The sequence below is a fragment of the Haematobia irritans genome, chromosome 3, assembly GCF_050003625.1.
Source record: "Haematobia irritans isolate KBUSLIRL chromosome 3, ASM5000362v1, whole genome shotgun sequence".
Classification (NCBI taxonomy): Eukaryota; Metazoa; Arthropoda; class Insecta; order Diptera; family Muscidae; genus Haematobia; species Haematobia irritans.
In genome coordinates, this window is record NC_134399.1 from 35936826 (window position 1) to 35953162 (window position 16337).

A 16337-nucleotide genomic window follows, 5' to 3' on the forward strand; every position below is an offset into this window, starting at 1 on the left:
AATATTCGAGGGAAAACGTTTCAAACAAGCGTTAGAATGCATTAAAAATCATAAAAAATATAAAAATTAATTATTTGGGAAAACAAAACAAAATTTTTTAATTCACATTCAAAACACTGAATTTGGATCACAACTTAAGAAGTGATGCAAATTCATTGCAACGGCTGTTGAAACGGTGGACATTCGTTCTATGACAATTTCATATTACATTCATCGCTTCTCCGCCAATTTTGCACCACTTCCGGACCCAAAAAGAAGATTTTCACTTCTTTTTGGCTATGCTTTTTGGCAGCATTATTAAGATATTAATTTATGAAAGAATAGTATCAATTACTATTTTTTTTAATTAAATTGACTAAACAAAATAATAAAAGAGCTTTAGTTATTCAACTAAATCAAAAGTTCAACCACAGATTTATTTTATAAATATCAGATTTCAAACATTGCCATCGGCAACTGCTACCACAACCAAAGTAATTCGATTGTGCATGAAAGTCTTTAGCGGAACTTTGTGCGGTTGTATATACTTGTTTAATTTTTAGAAAAATGTAAAATCGTAAATAGGTTTTCAAATTCTGGGGGAGGCTAAAATTTTTCTGGGGGGTCTAAGCCCCCTCCCCAGAGGCCTTCCTACGCTTATGGCCATATCGGTGCATAATTATCTTGAAAGAGCAAATTTCATCCGAATCGTTTGAATCAGTTTAGTACGTGATGTCAATCTCTAACAACCGTACAAAAACTTGTCCATATCGATTCGAATATATGACGTTCTAGAGGGTCTTGACTTACTATCACTAAATTTCACATATGACCGACGTCCACAAAGATAATTAGTAAAACACGCTTGCTTCCTCAAAAAGACTGGGGAGGAGTAGTGCCTGAAGTATCTTGGATATTGGCGAGAGAAGGGAAATCGTTGATTGGCTTCGGTAGTGGAACCACCCATTTTCCAGACAACGGGTATAATGAGTCATTCCAAGGATAAATTGAGGAGTCTGGTAAAGTACTGATCTCCCAGTATTCCCATATGCTTCAGCATTAGCACTGAGATTCCGTCGGGACCCAGAGTTTTGAATGGTTTTGCGCTGTTGATCGGTAACTTCGAATGAGGTAAATTGTTTTGTATTGTGGATGCAACGAATGACTCTCTTTTTCGCTCTATCATCTTCGGGATGCTCGACACACTGTCGGTATTGCAAAGATGACTGAAATCCCATCATCCTTGGTAGCGGGTTTGGAGAGGGCTCTCGCCTGTGACTAAGTTACAATGCTTCAGATGCTCCGCTTGTGCTCGTCACCTATCTTACTAATCTCTAGATTCAGTTCCCTGATTTTGGGATAAGCAGGGTTATCGCGACGGTGTTCATCACCCTCATCTGCAATTCCCGCCGCTTCTGCTAGTAATTTGGGACTCACTTGGGCTATTCACCAGCGGGTATGAAGCGCGCGGCTGCTGAGGTGATGATGCACCGGAACATTCTCTGGGCAAAATGAACATGGAAGTGGACGGCAATTCCCTCAAGCGGCTATCTGTGTGTTCTCTGAGGCCCTCGCCCAACACAAAGGACGGACGAAACATCACTTACACTGATGTTGCAGCCGTTGGGTAGGGCCCATCTGGTCAATCCCTTGCAAAGGACCCGCCGTCATGGGATTGTGGTTAAAATAAGTGCCGAATATAATCGGGAAAATGTCTTAAAGACGGTATTGATGCCATAGACAGACACAACACTTCAACCACATACCATGGAAATTCCGACAGGACTCAGCAACATCGCACACATCACGCTCAAATCAAGAATGGCTTAAAGGACAAATCTAAACTTATTCGACAATTTTGTTATTTTCACTTTTGAACAACTTTACTTTGTTGTATTACATAACAGTCACATATATTCCCAGGAGTCTTCGTGCACTAGGTTTCACCATTGATATTTAGTGCATCAAAATGATTAAAAGACATTGAGGTTCAAAGCTATGTTATTAAATGCGCCTGAGAAGCAGAAACACACCATTCGCTGAACTTTACCTAAACCTGCTGGAGTTTCGGCTCCAATATGATTATAGCTCCAATATGATTACGAGGTGTTTTGCACACTTACGAAAGGAATCTCAATGCCACTTAAGGAGATGCGCCTTAATCGTTAAGAACAAACCACTTCAATTATTCTAATTGCAAAATCCAGTTTGTAGTATATTTCTATAATTTTCAAATTCACAATATTGTATTTACATAGATGTCCCAAATGATCTGGTTTAGCTCGCTTTGGCAGAGTGGCAGCTCTTAAGTATGGATTTGATATAGAGTCAATATTTGGATTTTCTAGAATGGCTTTGTTCGTCGTAGAATTAGGCTTTATGTCGTTTTCGGGTTTCGATTCCTTTTCAGTCTTATCGGCCTTCTTTTCTGACTCATCAGCACCTCCACTTCCACTGCCACCACCATTATCATTACTTGCTGCCTCCTCCTCGCCTTCTTCGTCATCGTCCTCGTCTTTACAATCCTCCGTTCGATTGGCTACCAAGTAATGATATTCCAACTCTTCAAAGTCGAACACTTGGTCAGTGGGATTTAGAGCAGCCAAGTAAGTAGGGAATGCAGGTTTACATGCAATTACTAAAAATGATTTGTTAATTTTTAAACTTCATTTTATATATCGAGATATCTTACAAGGAAACATGTTGTCCTCCGTATCGAAAAGGCTGTGTGTTTCCGAGGTTTTCGCTAAAAACTTCGTCAAAGCCTTTTCTATATCTCTCTTTTGTGTGGCTGCTTTTTCTCGGATGGCTTCATACTCAGTCACTGGTTGCTTGTGCGTCTAAAAATTTGGAATATATGTTAATATTTCCGTTTTAAATCTTGTGGTATGTGTTTTCTTACAGGTGTTCTAACATAAGCATGTGGGTCTGGGAAAAGCGGTAAGTAAGGCAGAATGTGTGGCGGGTGGTGGGATTTCGTTCCGGCTTGTAAAAGATTCAGTTGTTTTTGTTGTTGTTGCTGTGGTGGCATTGAAATTATCTGTCTTCCTTCTCTTTTTGCAAATCCCTCAATACCTTGCAAAGATATTCCCATATTCACAAGGGCTACAACAACATCACCAACCACCGGTATTGTTCGTCCTGACAGCTCACAATAACTTCTGGCGGATTGTCCGACCTCTACAAGCACTAAAATATAGATTGATATGAACACCACATAAAAAACCCCAATTCTAATATGACCCACAGCTTTGTAACATCTCAGTCAAAGTTTCCAGGCATTCTTTATCGACACTATCAAAACCCTTTTCCATTAGAATTTGGGAAACGGCATATAAACTGAAGCCTCCTGGAGGAATAAATTTCATCCGATCCGGTTGAAATTTGGTGCGCTCTGTTACTATATCCCCTGTAACAATTATGCAAAAAATTGTACCCTATCGTTTCATAATTATATGTAGCTCCCACATAAACTGATTTGACATGCGAAGCCTATTGCAGGAACAAATTTCATTCGATCCGGATGAAATTTCTGTACAAGATGTTATATGCCTTCTAACAAACATGCATAGGGCCATATCCATTAGCGTAGCTAGACAATTTTCCTAGGGGGGCTATAGCCCCCCTAGCTGAAAATTTATAGACTGAACTTATAGGTTCAATTAATGTTTTATTTCATAAAAATGAATAACAATATAGGCATCAAAATAACTCGACAATTAATTTATAATAAAGCAACTAAAAGTAGTTCCACACTTTTCCCAGCAAAAAAATTGGGAGTTATTCTAATGTCACAACTTTAAAAGCACTTCCAAAAATGTCCTCACAAAGAAGTTAATTATTTTAACTGCACAGGAAGTTTTTTACTTCATTTTTTCATATTTTAATGCGTATTTTTTTGTTTTCTTTTAAAAAAGGTAAGAATAAATAAAATGGTACAAATTATTCAAATTTTGCCACAAATATGCTAAATTCATTATAGAAATTTTTATAGAATTTTTGAAAATATTCGAGGGAAAACGTTTCAAACAAGCGTTAGAATGCATTAAAAATCATAAAAAATATAAAAATTAATTATTTGGGAAAACAAAACAAAATTTTTTAATTCACATTCAAAACACTGAATTTGGATCACAACTTAAGAAGTGATGCAAATTCATTGCAACGGCTGTTGAAACGGTGGACATTCGTTCTATGACAATTTCATATTACATTCATCGCTTCTCCGCCAATTTTGCACCACTTCCGGACCCAAAAAGAAGATTTTCACTTCTTTTTGGCTATGCTTTTTGGCAGCATTATTAAGATATTAATTTATGAAAGAATAGTATCAATTACTATTTTTTTTAATTAAATTGACTAAACAAAATAATAAAAGAGCTTTAGTTATTCAACTAAATCAAAAGTTCAACCACAGATTTATTTTATAAATATCAGATTTCAAACATTGCCATCGGCAACTGCTACCACAACCAAAGTAATTCGATTGTGCATGAAAGTCTTTAGCGGAACTTTGTGCGGTTGTATATACTTGTTTAATTTTTAGAAAAATGTAAAATCGTAAATAGGTTTTCAAATTCTGGGGGAGGCTAAAATTTTTCTGGGGGGTCTAAGCCCCCTCCCCAGAGGCCTTCCTACGCTTATGGCCATATCGGTGCATAATTATCTTGAAAGAGCAAATTTCATCCGAATCGTTTGAATCAGTTTAGTACGTGATGTCAATCTCTAACAACCGTACAAAAACTTGTCCATATCGATTCGAATATATGACGTTCTAGAGGGTCTTGACTTACTATCACTAAATTTCACATATGACCGACGTCCACAAAGATAATTAGTAAAACACGCTTGCTTCCTCAAAAAGACTGGGGAGGAGTAGTGCCTGAAGTATCTTGGATATTGGCGAGAGAAGGGAAATCGTTGATTGGCTTCGGTAGTGGAACCACCCATTTTCCAGACAACGGGTATAATGAGTCATTCCAAGGATAAATTGAGGAGTCTGGTAAAGTACTGATCTCCCAGTATTCCCATATGCTTCAGCATTAGCACTGAGATTCCGTCGGGACCCAGAGTTTTGAATGGTTTTGCGCTGTTGATCGGTAACTTCGAATGAGGTAAATTGTTTTGTATTGTGGATGCAACGAATGACTCTCTTTTTCGCTCTATCATCTTCGGGATGCTCGACACACTGTCGGTATTGCAAAGATGACTGAAATCCCATCATCCTTGGTAGCGGGTTTGGAGAGGGCTCTCGCCTGTGACTAAGTTACAATGCTTCAGATGCTCCGCTTGTGCTCGTCACCTATCTTACTAATCTCTAGATTCAGTTCCCTGATTTTGGGATAAGCAGGGTTATCGCGACGGTGTTCATCACCCTCATCTGCAATTCCCGCCGCTTCTGCTAGTAATTTGGGACTCACTTGGGCTATTCACCAGCGGGTATGAAGCGCGCGGCTGCTGAGGTGATGATGCACCGGAACATTCTCTGGGCAAAATGAACATGGAAGTGGACGGCAATTCCCTCAAGCGGCTATCTGTGTGTTCTCTGAGGCCCTCGCCCAACACAAAGGACGGACGAAACATCACTTACACTGATGTTGCAGCCGTTGGGTAGGGCCCATCGGGTCAATCCCGTGCAAAGGACCCGCCGTCATGGGATTGTGGTTAAAATAAGTGCCGAATATAATCGGGAAAATGTCTTAAAGACGGTATTGATGCCATAGACAGACACAACACTTCAACCACATACCATGGAAATTCCGACAGGACTCAGCAACATCGCACACATCACGCTCAAATCAAGAATGGCTTAAAGGACAAATCTAAACTTATTCGACAATTTTGTTATTTTCACTTTTGAACAACTTTACTTTGTTGTATTACATAACAGTCACATATATTCCCAGGAGTCTTCGTGCACTAGGTTTCACCATTGATATTTAGTGCATCAAATGATTAAAAGACATTGAGGTTCAAAGCTATGTTATTAAATGCGCCTGAGAAGCAGAAACACACCATTCGCTGAACTTTACCTAAACCTGCTGGAGTTTCGGCTCCAATATGATTATAGCTCCAATATGATTACGAGGTGTTTTGCACACTTACGAAAGGAATCTCAATGCCACTTAAGGAGATGCGCCTTAATCGTTAAGAACAAACCACTTCAATTATTCTAATTGCAAAATCCAGTTTGTAGTATATTTCTATAATTTTCAAATTCACAATATTGTATTCACATAGATGTCCCCAAATGATCTGGTTTAGCTCGCTTTGGCAGAGTGGCAGCTCTTAAGTATGGATTTGATATAGAGTCAATATTTGGATTTTCTAGAATGGCTTTGTTCGTCGTAGAATTAGGCTTTATGTCGTTTTCGGGTTTCGATTCCTTTTCAGTCTTATCGGCCTTCTTTTCTGACTCATCAGCACCTCCACTTCCACTGCCACCACCATTATCATTACTTGCTGCCTCCTCCTCGCCTTCTTCGTCATCGTCCTCGTCTTTACAATCCTCCGTTCGATTGGCTACCAAGTAATGATATTCCAACTCTTCAAAGTCGAACACTTGGTCAGTGGGATTTAGAGCAGCCAAGTAAGTAGGGAATGCAGGTTTACATGCAATTACTAAAAATGATTTGTTAATTTTTAAACTTCATTTTATATATCGAGATATCTTACAAGGAAACATGTTGTCCTCCGTATCGAAAAGGCTGTGTGTTTCCGAGGTTTTCGCTAAAAACTTCGTCAAAGCCTTTTCTATATCTCTCTTTTGTGTGGCTGCTTTTTCTCGGATGGCTTCATACTCAGTCACTGGTTGCTTGTGCGTCTAAAAATTTGGAATATATGTTAATATTTCCGTTTTAAATCTTGTGGTATGTGTTTTCTTACAGGTGTTCTAACATAAGCATGTGGGTCTGGGAAAAGCGGTAAGTAAGGCAGAATGTGTGGCGGGTGGTGGGATTTCGTTCCGGCTTGTAAAAGATTCAGTTGTTTTTGTTGTTGTTGCTGTGGTGGCATTGAAATTATCTGTCTTCCTTCTCTTTTTGCAAATCCCTCAATACCTTGCAAATATATTCCCATATTCACAAGGGCTACAACAACATCACCAACCACCGGTATTGCTCGTCCTGACAGCTCACAATAACTTCTGGCGGATTGTCCGACCTCTACAAGCACTAAAATATAGATTGATATGAACACCACATAAAAAACCCCAATTCTAATATGACCCACAGCTTTGTAACATCTCGGTCAAAGTTTCCAGGCATTCTTTATCGACACTATCAAAACCCTTTTCCATTAGAATTTGGGAAACGGCAACGCTTAAAATTTTACGCCTTGCATTTCCAGTTGTGGGTTGCGAATTTTCGGATTTCTCCATGTTTCACTAAGATTCAGTATTTTGTATACAATTATCTATCAACATTACAATTACAATTTTCGATAACAGAGTTTCGACAAAAATACATGGTGACACAAAGACATCAAAAACCGAATTAGTCGGATAAAAAACTAATTTGTGCACGGAACATTATATAAAACAAATAAGCATTACAAGCAGCGTTGCCATTTTGGTCCGATCGGAATTGGAATTGGAAATTTGGTCCGCTGGGGGGAAAGTTGGTCCGATTTTGGAAAAAATTTGGTCAAAAATAAATTTTCGTTGTGGCAACGGTGATTACAAGGGTAAAAAATTTTAAATTTTCACCTCCTTTACAACTTGTTTTTTTACTTTTTCAAACTTAGCAAAATTTTATTTTTCGAACTGAAAATTAACAACATAAGATAAGTACTATGTTCGCTTTTCGCGTTGTAATTTTCGTGATTACTCTATTAAAACAGTTCAATACAAAGCATATACATTAATTCAATTGATGCGCTTTTTCTTGTTCCTCTAGATTTCGACAAGACTTTAAAGGAATACGTTTGTTTTAATTTATAATTTTGATTATTTAAGGAAAAGTAATCGCGAAAATAAAGTGGCATTCAAGTCGAACACCGAACATAGTTCCCGCCTATATATAAAACAAAATCAAAAAAAGAAATGAAATTTAGAGAAATATTTTTTTGTTACAAGTCCTTAAAGTGTCATCCAAAAGGCAAGTGTGTAACAATTTAAAAAATCAACAATAATGTTAATCTCTTAAGTTTACAGTTTTTTTGTGGATGATAGCTAACAACAAACATTTAATGAAATTAGCATAAAATGCAATACATGATGACAAAAATTCGTTCATCCAAAATCCCATTGCTGTTATAAATGAGGGGTTTTTATCAACAATATATTCCGAAAGTGTTGTGGTTTTTATGGAGTGGAATAAAACACACAAAGTTGCAGAGTGGGGGGGACTAACCTAAATGTAACTTTTATTAATATTTTACATTAAAATTAATATAAGTAATATTCATACCGCGCGCACACAGATCTTACTCCTTAAAATGTTCAAACCACTTTGATGTAAAAAGTCAAAATGCAAGTAGCGGCAAAGTATGACCGTTAGAATATATATGGATATACGAATGATCAAATACATGAGCATAGACATAATACATACATACATACATGTAACATAAGGACAATAATAATGATAATTCAAAGAAAACAAGTGGCGAAGTATTAGGGCTTGCAGTATGCAATTCAAGTTCTACTCTGGGTTCCTAACAGAAAGTAAAAATATTTCTAATACCTCATTCACATTATACTTCCAAAATCCACTTTAACTAGATTTTAACTGTCATTTGCCTTATAAATAAGGGATTTAAAATCAATTTTTAATAGATTTCGATACTAATGTGTATGAGGTATAAACAAATATAGCAGAATTATATTTTTTATTCAATAATTTATTCTTTGACGTCTTCTGTAAATTACCCAATCCAAAAACTAAAAAATTGGCAAAATTTTAATTTTCTCAAATTTATTTATTTATTTTTTTATTTGTTTTAGGTCAGTATTAAGTCCGCATTATACCGCTAAAAGATATTAAGTTTGATTTTAGCCGCAAAAATGCCATTTTCACGATAACTTTTCTTTAATAATCGATTTTAAATATTTTTTGGTGTTTGTTTTAATGGCGATGTCCTTTACATCAAAAGCCAGGGTAGAAACAATCGATGTAGCCACAAACCAGACTACATCTATTCTTGAAATCGAGAAGATCTATATATAGATCTGATGTAGAACGATGACAGCTGTTGATTCTCCAATTTAAATAATATAAACTTCACAAAAAGTTGGGCTATTCCCCATCAAGTTATAATAAAATTGCCATCAAAGAGTTATATTTATTTATCATTTTAGCGGCCAAACTCGAACTCAATGCCCACCTAAAATCGAAAATAAAAAAAAAAATAAATCCGTTTTAGTAAAGCAGGTTAAAAAAATGACAATTTTAGCGGCTAAACTCGAACTTAATACCAACCTTGTCGCGCTAAAGTCATTTTTCATGGCTACTTTTCATTAATAAATCATTTAAAATAAAATAAACTTTTTCAATACCTACACCACATATTTAACTTGATTAAAATCGGACCGCTCGTTCTTTTATACAATTCATGTAATTTAACACCCTTTTCGACCAAAAATTGTTTAAAATTCAAACATTTTTCTAAAATATTTCTAGTCCAACATAGACTATTAAATTAGACTATTAAATTTAAATTAGACTAAAAATATGAACCGATGGTAATTGTGTGGATTGCCTTCCCGCTCGTATTTATGGACCGAGGGGCCAAAATAATATATTCTAAAGGCATACCAATAGGATCATCAACCAAGAATGGCTTACAAAGAAGGTTCCCCGCTTGACGTCTACCGCACAATGGTCACCAAAATCTCCGGATTTCAATCCATAAGACTTTTGCGTATAGGGTCTTTTTGGCCCTAAAAATACCAAACTAAACTAATTCTAATATTTTATATTATTTTCGACATTTTTGCTTTTGAACTATAAACTTAAAATTTTAACTTATATATCAGAAAACGTGTAATAAATTATAATTTAATAAGATTAAATGCTTATTTTAAAGTGTTTCAAATATGCCTTTCGGCAAGCAGTTTGCGTTGTATGGTCTTGGCCCCATGATGTTAAATATAGGTCTTTTTTATGTCTTATGAATAATTTTGTCTGAAAATGGGATCGGGGTTTTAATATATATTTTATTAGCATCATATGAATTATTGACCAATTCTTTTGTATATTAGATCTGTTTGGAGCTGTGCTTTAAATACATGTGTGGACATTTGTAACCATTTTTCACAGGCCCCCTCACACGTATTTTCCTTTATGAGTTTGTTCGTACGATACAGCTCCTCTCTCAATGAATTTTCCAATTCCATAACACTTTGTGCTCCATTCAATATTGACCTATTTCTATTTTCGATTGAAACAACATTACATTGTAATGTAGTAAGATCATGAAGAAGCATTTTCGTAAATAGAAATGTTTTTTCTGCATCGGGACAATATATCTTCCATCTTGTTACGGAATGATCATTATCATTTTCTTCCACTTTGCATGATCGTAGAATTAGACATCCAAACCATAATGAAACTCGTCTATGATTGTAATACATGCAGTTATTAATTTGGTTCTCTGTAAACGGTGGCAATTTTTCAAATTCAAACTTTTGCCTTAAACAAAATTCGAAAATATCCAAATCTCCTTCTTGTTTTAAAATAATACCAAGACAGGTTTCATGTGATGATATAGCAATTGTTAAAAAGTCCTGATGTAAAGTCCACTCTTGAAATCTTAGCTCGTATTTGGGACGCTGTTCAAACAAAATTTTGTGTACATCTATTGTGTGCAAATATATTTGTAGCTTTGTAAGGCAATTCTCTTGTGATATTTCATAATTAAGCAACAGCGGACTTTCCTTCAGTGACATTATGTCGGATATTTTAACTTTCATAACAAGAATAACATAGGACTCTGGTAGGAGTCTACACTTTGCATCATCTGTCCAGACATTCATTTGAATTTCTTCATCTTCGGTTTGCAAGAATGTTTCTACAGAGTCCAATGTATCAAATCCGTGCTTTAGTTGGAATAAACGGTACTCAATAAATATTGCTGATCCGGGAATGGACGGCACTTCAAGTAGCGGCTGAATATTTTGCAGTATGGTAATATTTGGATGTGTGCATTGGTTAACAAGCGGCACTCCAATAACTAGGTCATTATGGGGTGTTAATCGTTGCCAGACATCACCACATCGAGCCAGCATTTGTTTCTCTTCCAACTTTACTGGCCGTGCATTTGGTAACCCATACGTTAATCGCTTTTGTAGATTCTGAAATCCTATAGCAGTTAAACCTTCATGAAGTTTAAGTTCAGTCTTAGCACTTCGAACTCTATCCAGTAGGAGTTTCAATTCAGCCTTCTTTTCAACAAAGTCCAACTGATCACTCTGCTCAGTGCAGCCTTCTTCAAAGTCAACTTTTATGACGGTGTCGTTTTCAAATTCTATTTCAAGTATAGCAGAATACTTCAAGGAGCCATTGATAATTCGAAACTCCCGAACTTCTTCATATTCTTCTTTAATTTCGAAACCCTTAAAATCGGGCAATCTCAACAAAATTACACATTTATCCAAGCAATGAATAATAATATATATTTTTGTTACAGTGACGGCATGAAGAATATATTTGCCAAAATAAATCTTTGGTGAATAGGAGGAGGCCTCAGAGTCACATTCCCCAATGTCTGCAGCTGTGGAGCACTTCGTGCCAACTTTATTTATACATGTCTTTGAAAGGTCTATACTGGCCATTAATTGCTTCTGATAAAACTCCAAAAATTTCAAATTTTTCGTGAGTACTAAACATGTTTTGTTATTAGCTGTGATAGTGAGACAATCGGCGAAAGCAATATGGCATTGTATAAAATCGGGAGTTTGTCTCTTGATATTACTGTTGTATTGTACAATTTTTTCCATTTCGTCGTTTTGTTATTAAATATCGCGGCAATTTCAACCAAAAACAATAGAAGATGAAGATTGTTTTTGAATTCAACCAGGCTAATCAGCTGTTTGCTTACTGCAAAAAACGTAAACATATGTACAGTGACGAGCATTTGCATAGACGAAGAAAGCCAACCCAAAAACACAAACGTTTGAAAAATGCTAAATTTCAACAATTGTTCAAACATTTTTCAAAGGATTAGGGTAATATTCAAGTTGAAATTTGTTGAGAAAATCGCGTTCTCAACAAAAAACAGACATTACCCTCAACAGTGAAATTCAACACATTAGCATATATAATATCTCAAGTGTTATCCTCAAATTGGAATTCATCGCTACTCAATAATTTGTCAAACAATTTTCGATGCGAGTCAAATTCAAAATTAACGATGTTAATTTTGAATTTGGCAAATACTTTTCAACCTAAATTTGTATGAATGATATACCCACTTCAAATTAAAAGTCAAAGCCAAAATTCTATGAATTTTGTATAATTTATTCATTTTCATCAAAATAAAATATATACCAATTGATAAATAATAATCTTATTAAATATATCAACAAATAAGAACAAAAAAAAAAAAAAAAACAAACAACAAAACTTTAATTATCTTAAACATTATTAGTAAACACTTTTGCATTGATAATTCGATTTCCTTCCTTTTGTTGTCATAAAACAGCATTAAAATTTATTAACATGCGGGCAATTTGAAATTAGGAATGTACTGGACCGCGTGTTAGAATTGATTTCCAGCAGAAGGAATTCACAAAATATCCATTTTAAACTGTTAATAGCATATGAATTAAACTGACGATGTGATGCACATTTTCATCCAGAAGTTGTTGATTTCAACAATTTGTTGTTTTTAACAATTTTAATTGGTTGCACTTGTAATGTTTCTGGAAACTTTTTCTTGTCGAGAAGCCACTCATTTTTCATTGGTCAGCTTTTTAATGTTTGCAAGAATGTAGCATCCAAAGATTTTAGTTTTCTGCAAAGAGATTTAAATTTAGTGACTTCTCTAAAGTGTTGATTTAATTTTTCATATTGACGTACCATTATTATGAACTATTTGAAGCAGTTTCAGTTAATTGTCCACCATTTTTTTCATCGGTCAGCTTTTTAATGTTTTCAAGAACGTAGAATCCATAATTTTAGTTTTCTGCAAAGAGATATACATTTAGTGATTTCCTTAAAGTTTTATTTCATTTTTTATTTTCACTTACCTATTTTTATAAACTATTTGGTTAAAATTTGTCTAAAATTTTCCATTTGTTTATTTTCTTGCAATTGAACACGAACTTCGTGTTCAATTCCATTCATTCTGTGTTTATTAATAAACACAGAATGAGCGTTTTTTAAATGCAACACCTTTTCCAATTGATTACCGGCCGTATGCACCTCTAACGAAATTTGGTATTTTTGCATTGGTATTTTTGTTACCGAAAATTTCATGAGGCGTTGTCATCGATTGTTTATATTTTGCTCTCGTTAGAAATGTATGTTGTATTATATACAACTGGTAAATTAATATTAGAAAGACTCCCTTAACATACTTCAATAAAAATATTAAATAAAACGTACAACGATAATATACAATGGACCCTCAAAGTCATGTTCTCTCATGAGAGGACAATGCAATTGCATTGGTAATAGTAATCGAATCTTATTTATTTGGTTTGTTTGTGCAATTTATTGTTTGTGTTATTTATTGTTACCCTGACCAATTGTTAGATATACCTACCAAATTTCAATATTATAGCCTATAGACTGTAGATTTCAGGTATTAGAAGTATGCAGTTAGGAGCGGGTTTTAAACATCTTTATTGAATATTTACGGCGTTGATAACGCAGTTATTATACATTTTACTAAACGACGGTTGCTTGCCATCACTTTCTCCAACGGTCTTTTTCTGACCAATTGTTAGATATACTTACCAAATTCCAATATTACAGCCTATAGGCTGTAGATTTCAAGTATTAGAAGTATGTAGTTAGGATCGTTTTTTTAAATATCTAGTTATAATTTACTGTGTCGATAACACTGTTATTGTCATGCATTTTACTAAACGATGGTTGCTTGGCATCACTTCTACGTCCGGCTTCGAGTATTTAGGTCCGTCCAACATTCTTTTTCTCACCAAAGCAAAGATAATACATTATCTTTGACTCAAATGGGCAAATGTCAAGTTTGTTTACGAATCAGTAATATAGAAAATGAAAGAGATTATTCGTAAGTATCAGCATGTATTTGGTACCTAGATCTATAGTTACGGTGTAGCACAAATGGAAATAGAATCCATAAATAATAAATAAATTAGTTGTTATTACAACGTTTTTATAGAAAATAAATACAATTTCAGTTCCTTTAAATTAAAGAAATATTTTATTGTCTCGATAAAAATCCATTTACATTTCCTTCCACGTAAAGTGTATTTTGTGAAAAGTTATTCCAAAAATGAAACTTGAAATATAAGTTACAAGGACAATTATCCAAAGATAAATTTTTTGATATAGAACAATTGCTCTTAGCAAGAAGTGTAGTGACAAATTGACTCACTTAATTCAATTATAGTTCTAGTTTCGTGTAATCGGTGGTTTTGCAAATGTCGGACAACGTGCGTGAAGCGTGAGGTTTGAAAGAAAGTGTGTTTACATTATAATAATAGCAACAACAACAACAATACTACATTTTAACCTGCCTGCCATTCGCTATTTTTTTTTGCCTGGCCTGGGTTTTTATTACAGAAATTTTCACAGTGACAAATCATCTCGTAGAAATGGTAAGACATAATAGTACATGTGTATATGTAATAGTTATACGTCCTATTTTCCTCTTTTTGTCTTTTGATGTCACCAATTTTGCTTTTCCGAATTTTATTTTGGTTATTGTAAGCGACGATGGTGTTGGAAAGCAAATAAAAATTCCGAAGCTAAAACATTTCTGAAAAATAGCGAAGTTTTAGTTGAGGTATAAGTTTAATATTTTTATATACGGGGTGGCTGACACAAGGTGTTACCTCTTAAAACATTATTTTCTGTGTGAAAACAAATTTAAAAAATGTAATTTACATTTCAAAATCGATTCACTTTTTGTTGATATGGATGGATGGATGCACTCCTTTGACTTGTCTATAGCTCTGAGTAATTCGGTGCATTCCTATACAAAAAAATTTAAGCGAATCCATATTGATAGGCATCTTTCGCGGATTGAAATTATCAAATCGTTTATCAATTCTAGGAACAAATCTACTTTAGCACAAGCATAAGCGTAGGAAGGCCTCTGGGGAGGGGGCTTAGATCCCCCAGAAAAATTTTAGCCCCCCCCCCAGAATTTGAAAACTTACTTACGATTTTCCATTGTTTTTATATAAAATTAAATATATATAAACTAAAGACTTTCATGCAAAATCAAATCACTTGGGTTGTGTTAGCAGTTGCCTAGGGCAATATACAGTTTTATTTCTTTATTATAAGTGAATGCTTGAAGTCTGAAATTTATAAAATAAAACTGTGATTGAACTTATGATTTAAGTTCCTAAATTTATGTTTAGTTTAATAACTAAAGTTCCTTATTAGTCTGATTTTTAGTCAATTTAATTAAAAAAGTAGTAATGATAATAAAACTATTCTTTCATAAATTTATATATTAACCCTTTCGACCCTGAATTTTTATAGGTATTTTTTTTACTTTTAATCATGTTAAAGTCATTTAGCGTCTAGCCAAAAAATTCGGGTCGCCACGCCCATTCGTTTAGGCGGTAGAGAATGTTGCCTGTGGGCAACTTTGGGCAATTGTGACTACAAAATAGTTTGTTTTGCATTGATAGACGTATTACGTTTTATTGGATTTTTGTTAAGTTTTTTGTTATTTTACAGTAAATATATACTTAGATGCGCGCGTGAGTGGAATTTCAATCACGCTCAAACACATTCACGAAGAAATATTTGTACTCACACACGCCATGTGGGTAGGAATTCACGGTCACGAAATTAATTCACGAATTGAAAAGTCATACTCGCGCACGATCGCACATGAACAACGTTTATGTCTCACGCTTTCGCACGATTCACGACAATTTTCGTAATTCACGACAAATCTCGTGAGTCACGAATATTTTCGCAACACGACAATTTTCGTGGCTCAATAAAATTCTGGTAATTAACGAAATTTCTCGTGATTCACGCTATTGAGTTGGATCGTGAGGGTGGGTTGGATCGTGAAAGTAAATTTTTATCGGGAGCGTGTTTTCGGAGAAAGTTTACTGACTCACAATCACGAACACAATTTGATTTTAACTTACGCTCACGCGCCACACATTTTTCTTTAATCCCGTTCACGCATATTCACGAGATTTCTGTTTAAATTTCATTCACGGCTTCGCGTGAATCACG

At 34.9% G+C, this 16337-nt stretch overlaps 4 protein-coding genes and 1 long non-coding RNA gene across 8 annotated transcripts in view; 1 reads left to right on the forward strand and 4 right to left on the reverse strand.

Annotated features, from left to right (window-relative positions):
- Nucleotides 1–2144: 2144 nt before the first annotated feature.
- LOC142230839 (transcription initiation factor TFIID subunit 8-like) lies at nt 2145–3384 on the reverse strand. The gene is made up of 4 exons (XM_075301462.1): nt 3227–3384; nt 2882–3168; nt 2672–2819; nt 2145–2617 (listed from the first exon to the last, which is right to left on the reverse strand). The coding sequence occupies exons 1-4, from the start codon at nt 3345–3347 to the stop codon at nt 2145–2147; spliced, it is 1029 nt and encodes a 342-aa protein (XP_075157577.1). The 5' UTR covers nt 3348–3384.
- Nucleotides 3385–6146: 2762 nt separating this feature from the next.
- LOC142230108 (transcription initiation factor TFIID subunit 8-like) lies at nt 6147–7406 on the reverse strand. Its single transcript, XM_075300744.1, has 4 exons — nt 7210–7406; nt 6865–7151; nt 6655–6802; nt 6147–6600 (listed from the first exon to the last, which is right to left on the reverse strand). The coding sequence occupies exons 1-4, from the start codon at nt 7355–7357 to the stop codon at nt 6212–6214; spliced, it is 972 nt and encodes a 323-aa protein (XP_075156859.1). The 5' UTR covers nt 7358–7406; the 3' UTR covers nt 6147–6211.
- A 2709-nt stretch (nt 7407–10115) lies between these two features.
- On the reverse strand, nt 10116–12001 carry LOC142229884 (uncharacterized). Its single transcript, XM_075300458.1, has one exon. It carries the CDS (start codon nt 11915–11917, stop codon nt 10154–10156), a length of 1764 nt encoding a protein of 587 aa, XP_075156573.1. The 5' UTR covers nt 11918–12001; the 3' UTR covers nt 10116–10153.
- Nucleotides 12002–14192: 2191 nt separating this feature from the next.
- LOC142231511 (uncharacterized) lies at nt 14193–15157 on the reverse strand. Its single transcript, XR_012720812.1, has 2 exons — nt 14963–15157; nt 14193–14886 (listed from the first exon to the last, which is right to left on the reverse strand). It is a non-coding gene; the product is annotated as an uncharacterized LOC142231511 (long non-coding RNA).
- HDAC6 (histone deacetylase 6) overlaps nt 14208–16337 on the forward strand; it is a 31271-nt gene continuing 29141 nt past the window's right edge. For 3 of the 4 annotated variants that reach the window (XM_075302121.1, XM_075302122.1, XM_075302123.1), the window contains exon 1: nt 14208–14725. In XM_075302121.1, coding sequence (XP_075158236.1) covers nt 14723–14725 — 3 coding nt within the window. In that variant the 5' untranslated portion in view covers nt 14208–14722. The remainder of the gene's footprint in view (nt 14726–16337) is intronic. The other variant, XM_075302119.1, reaches the window with a different exon arrangement.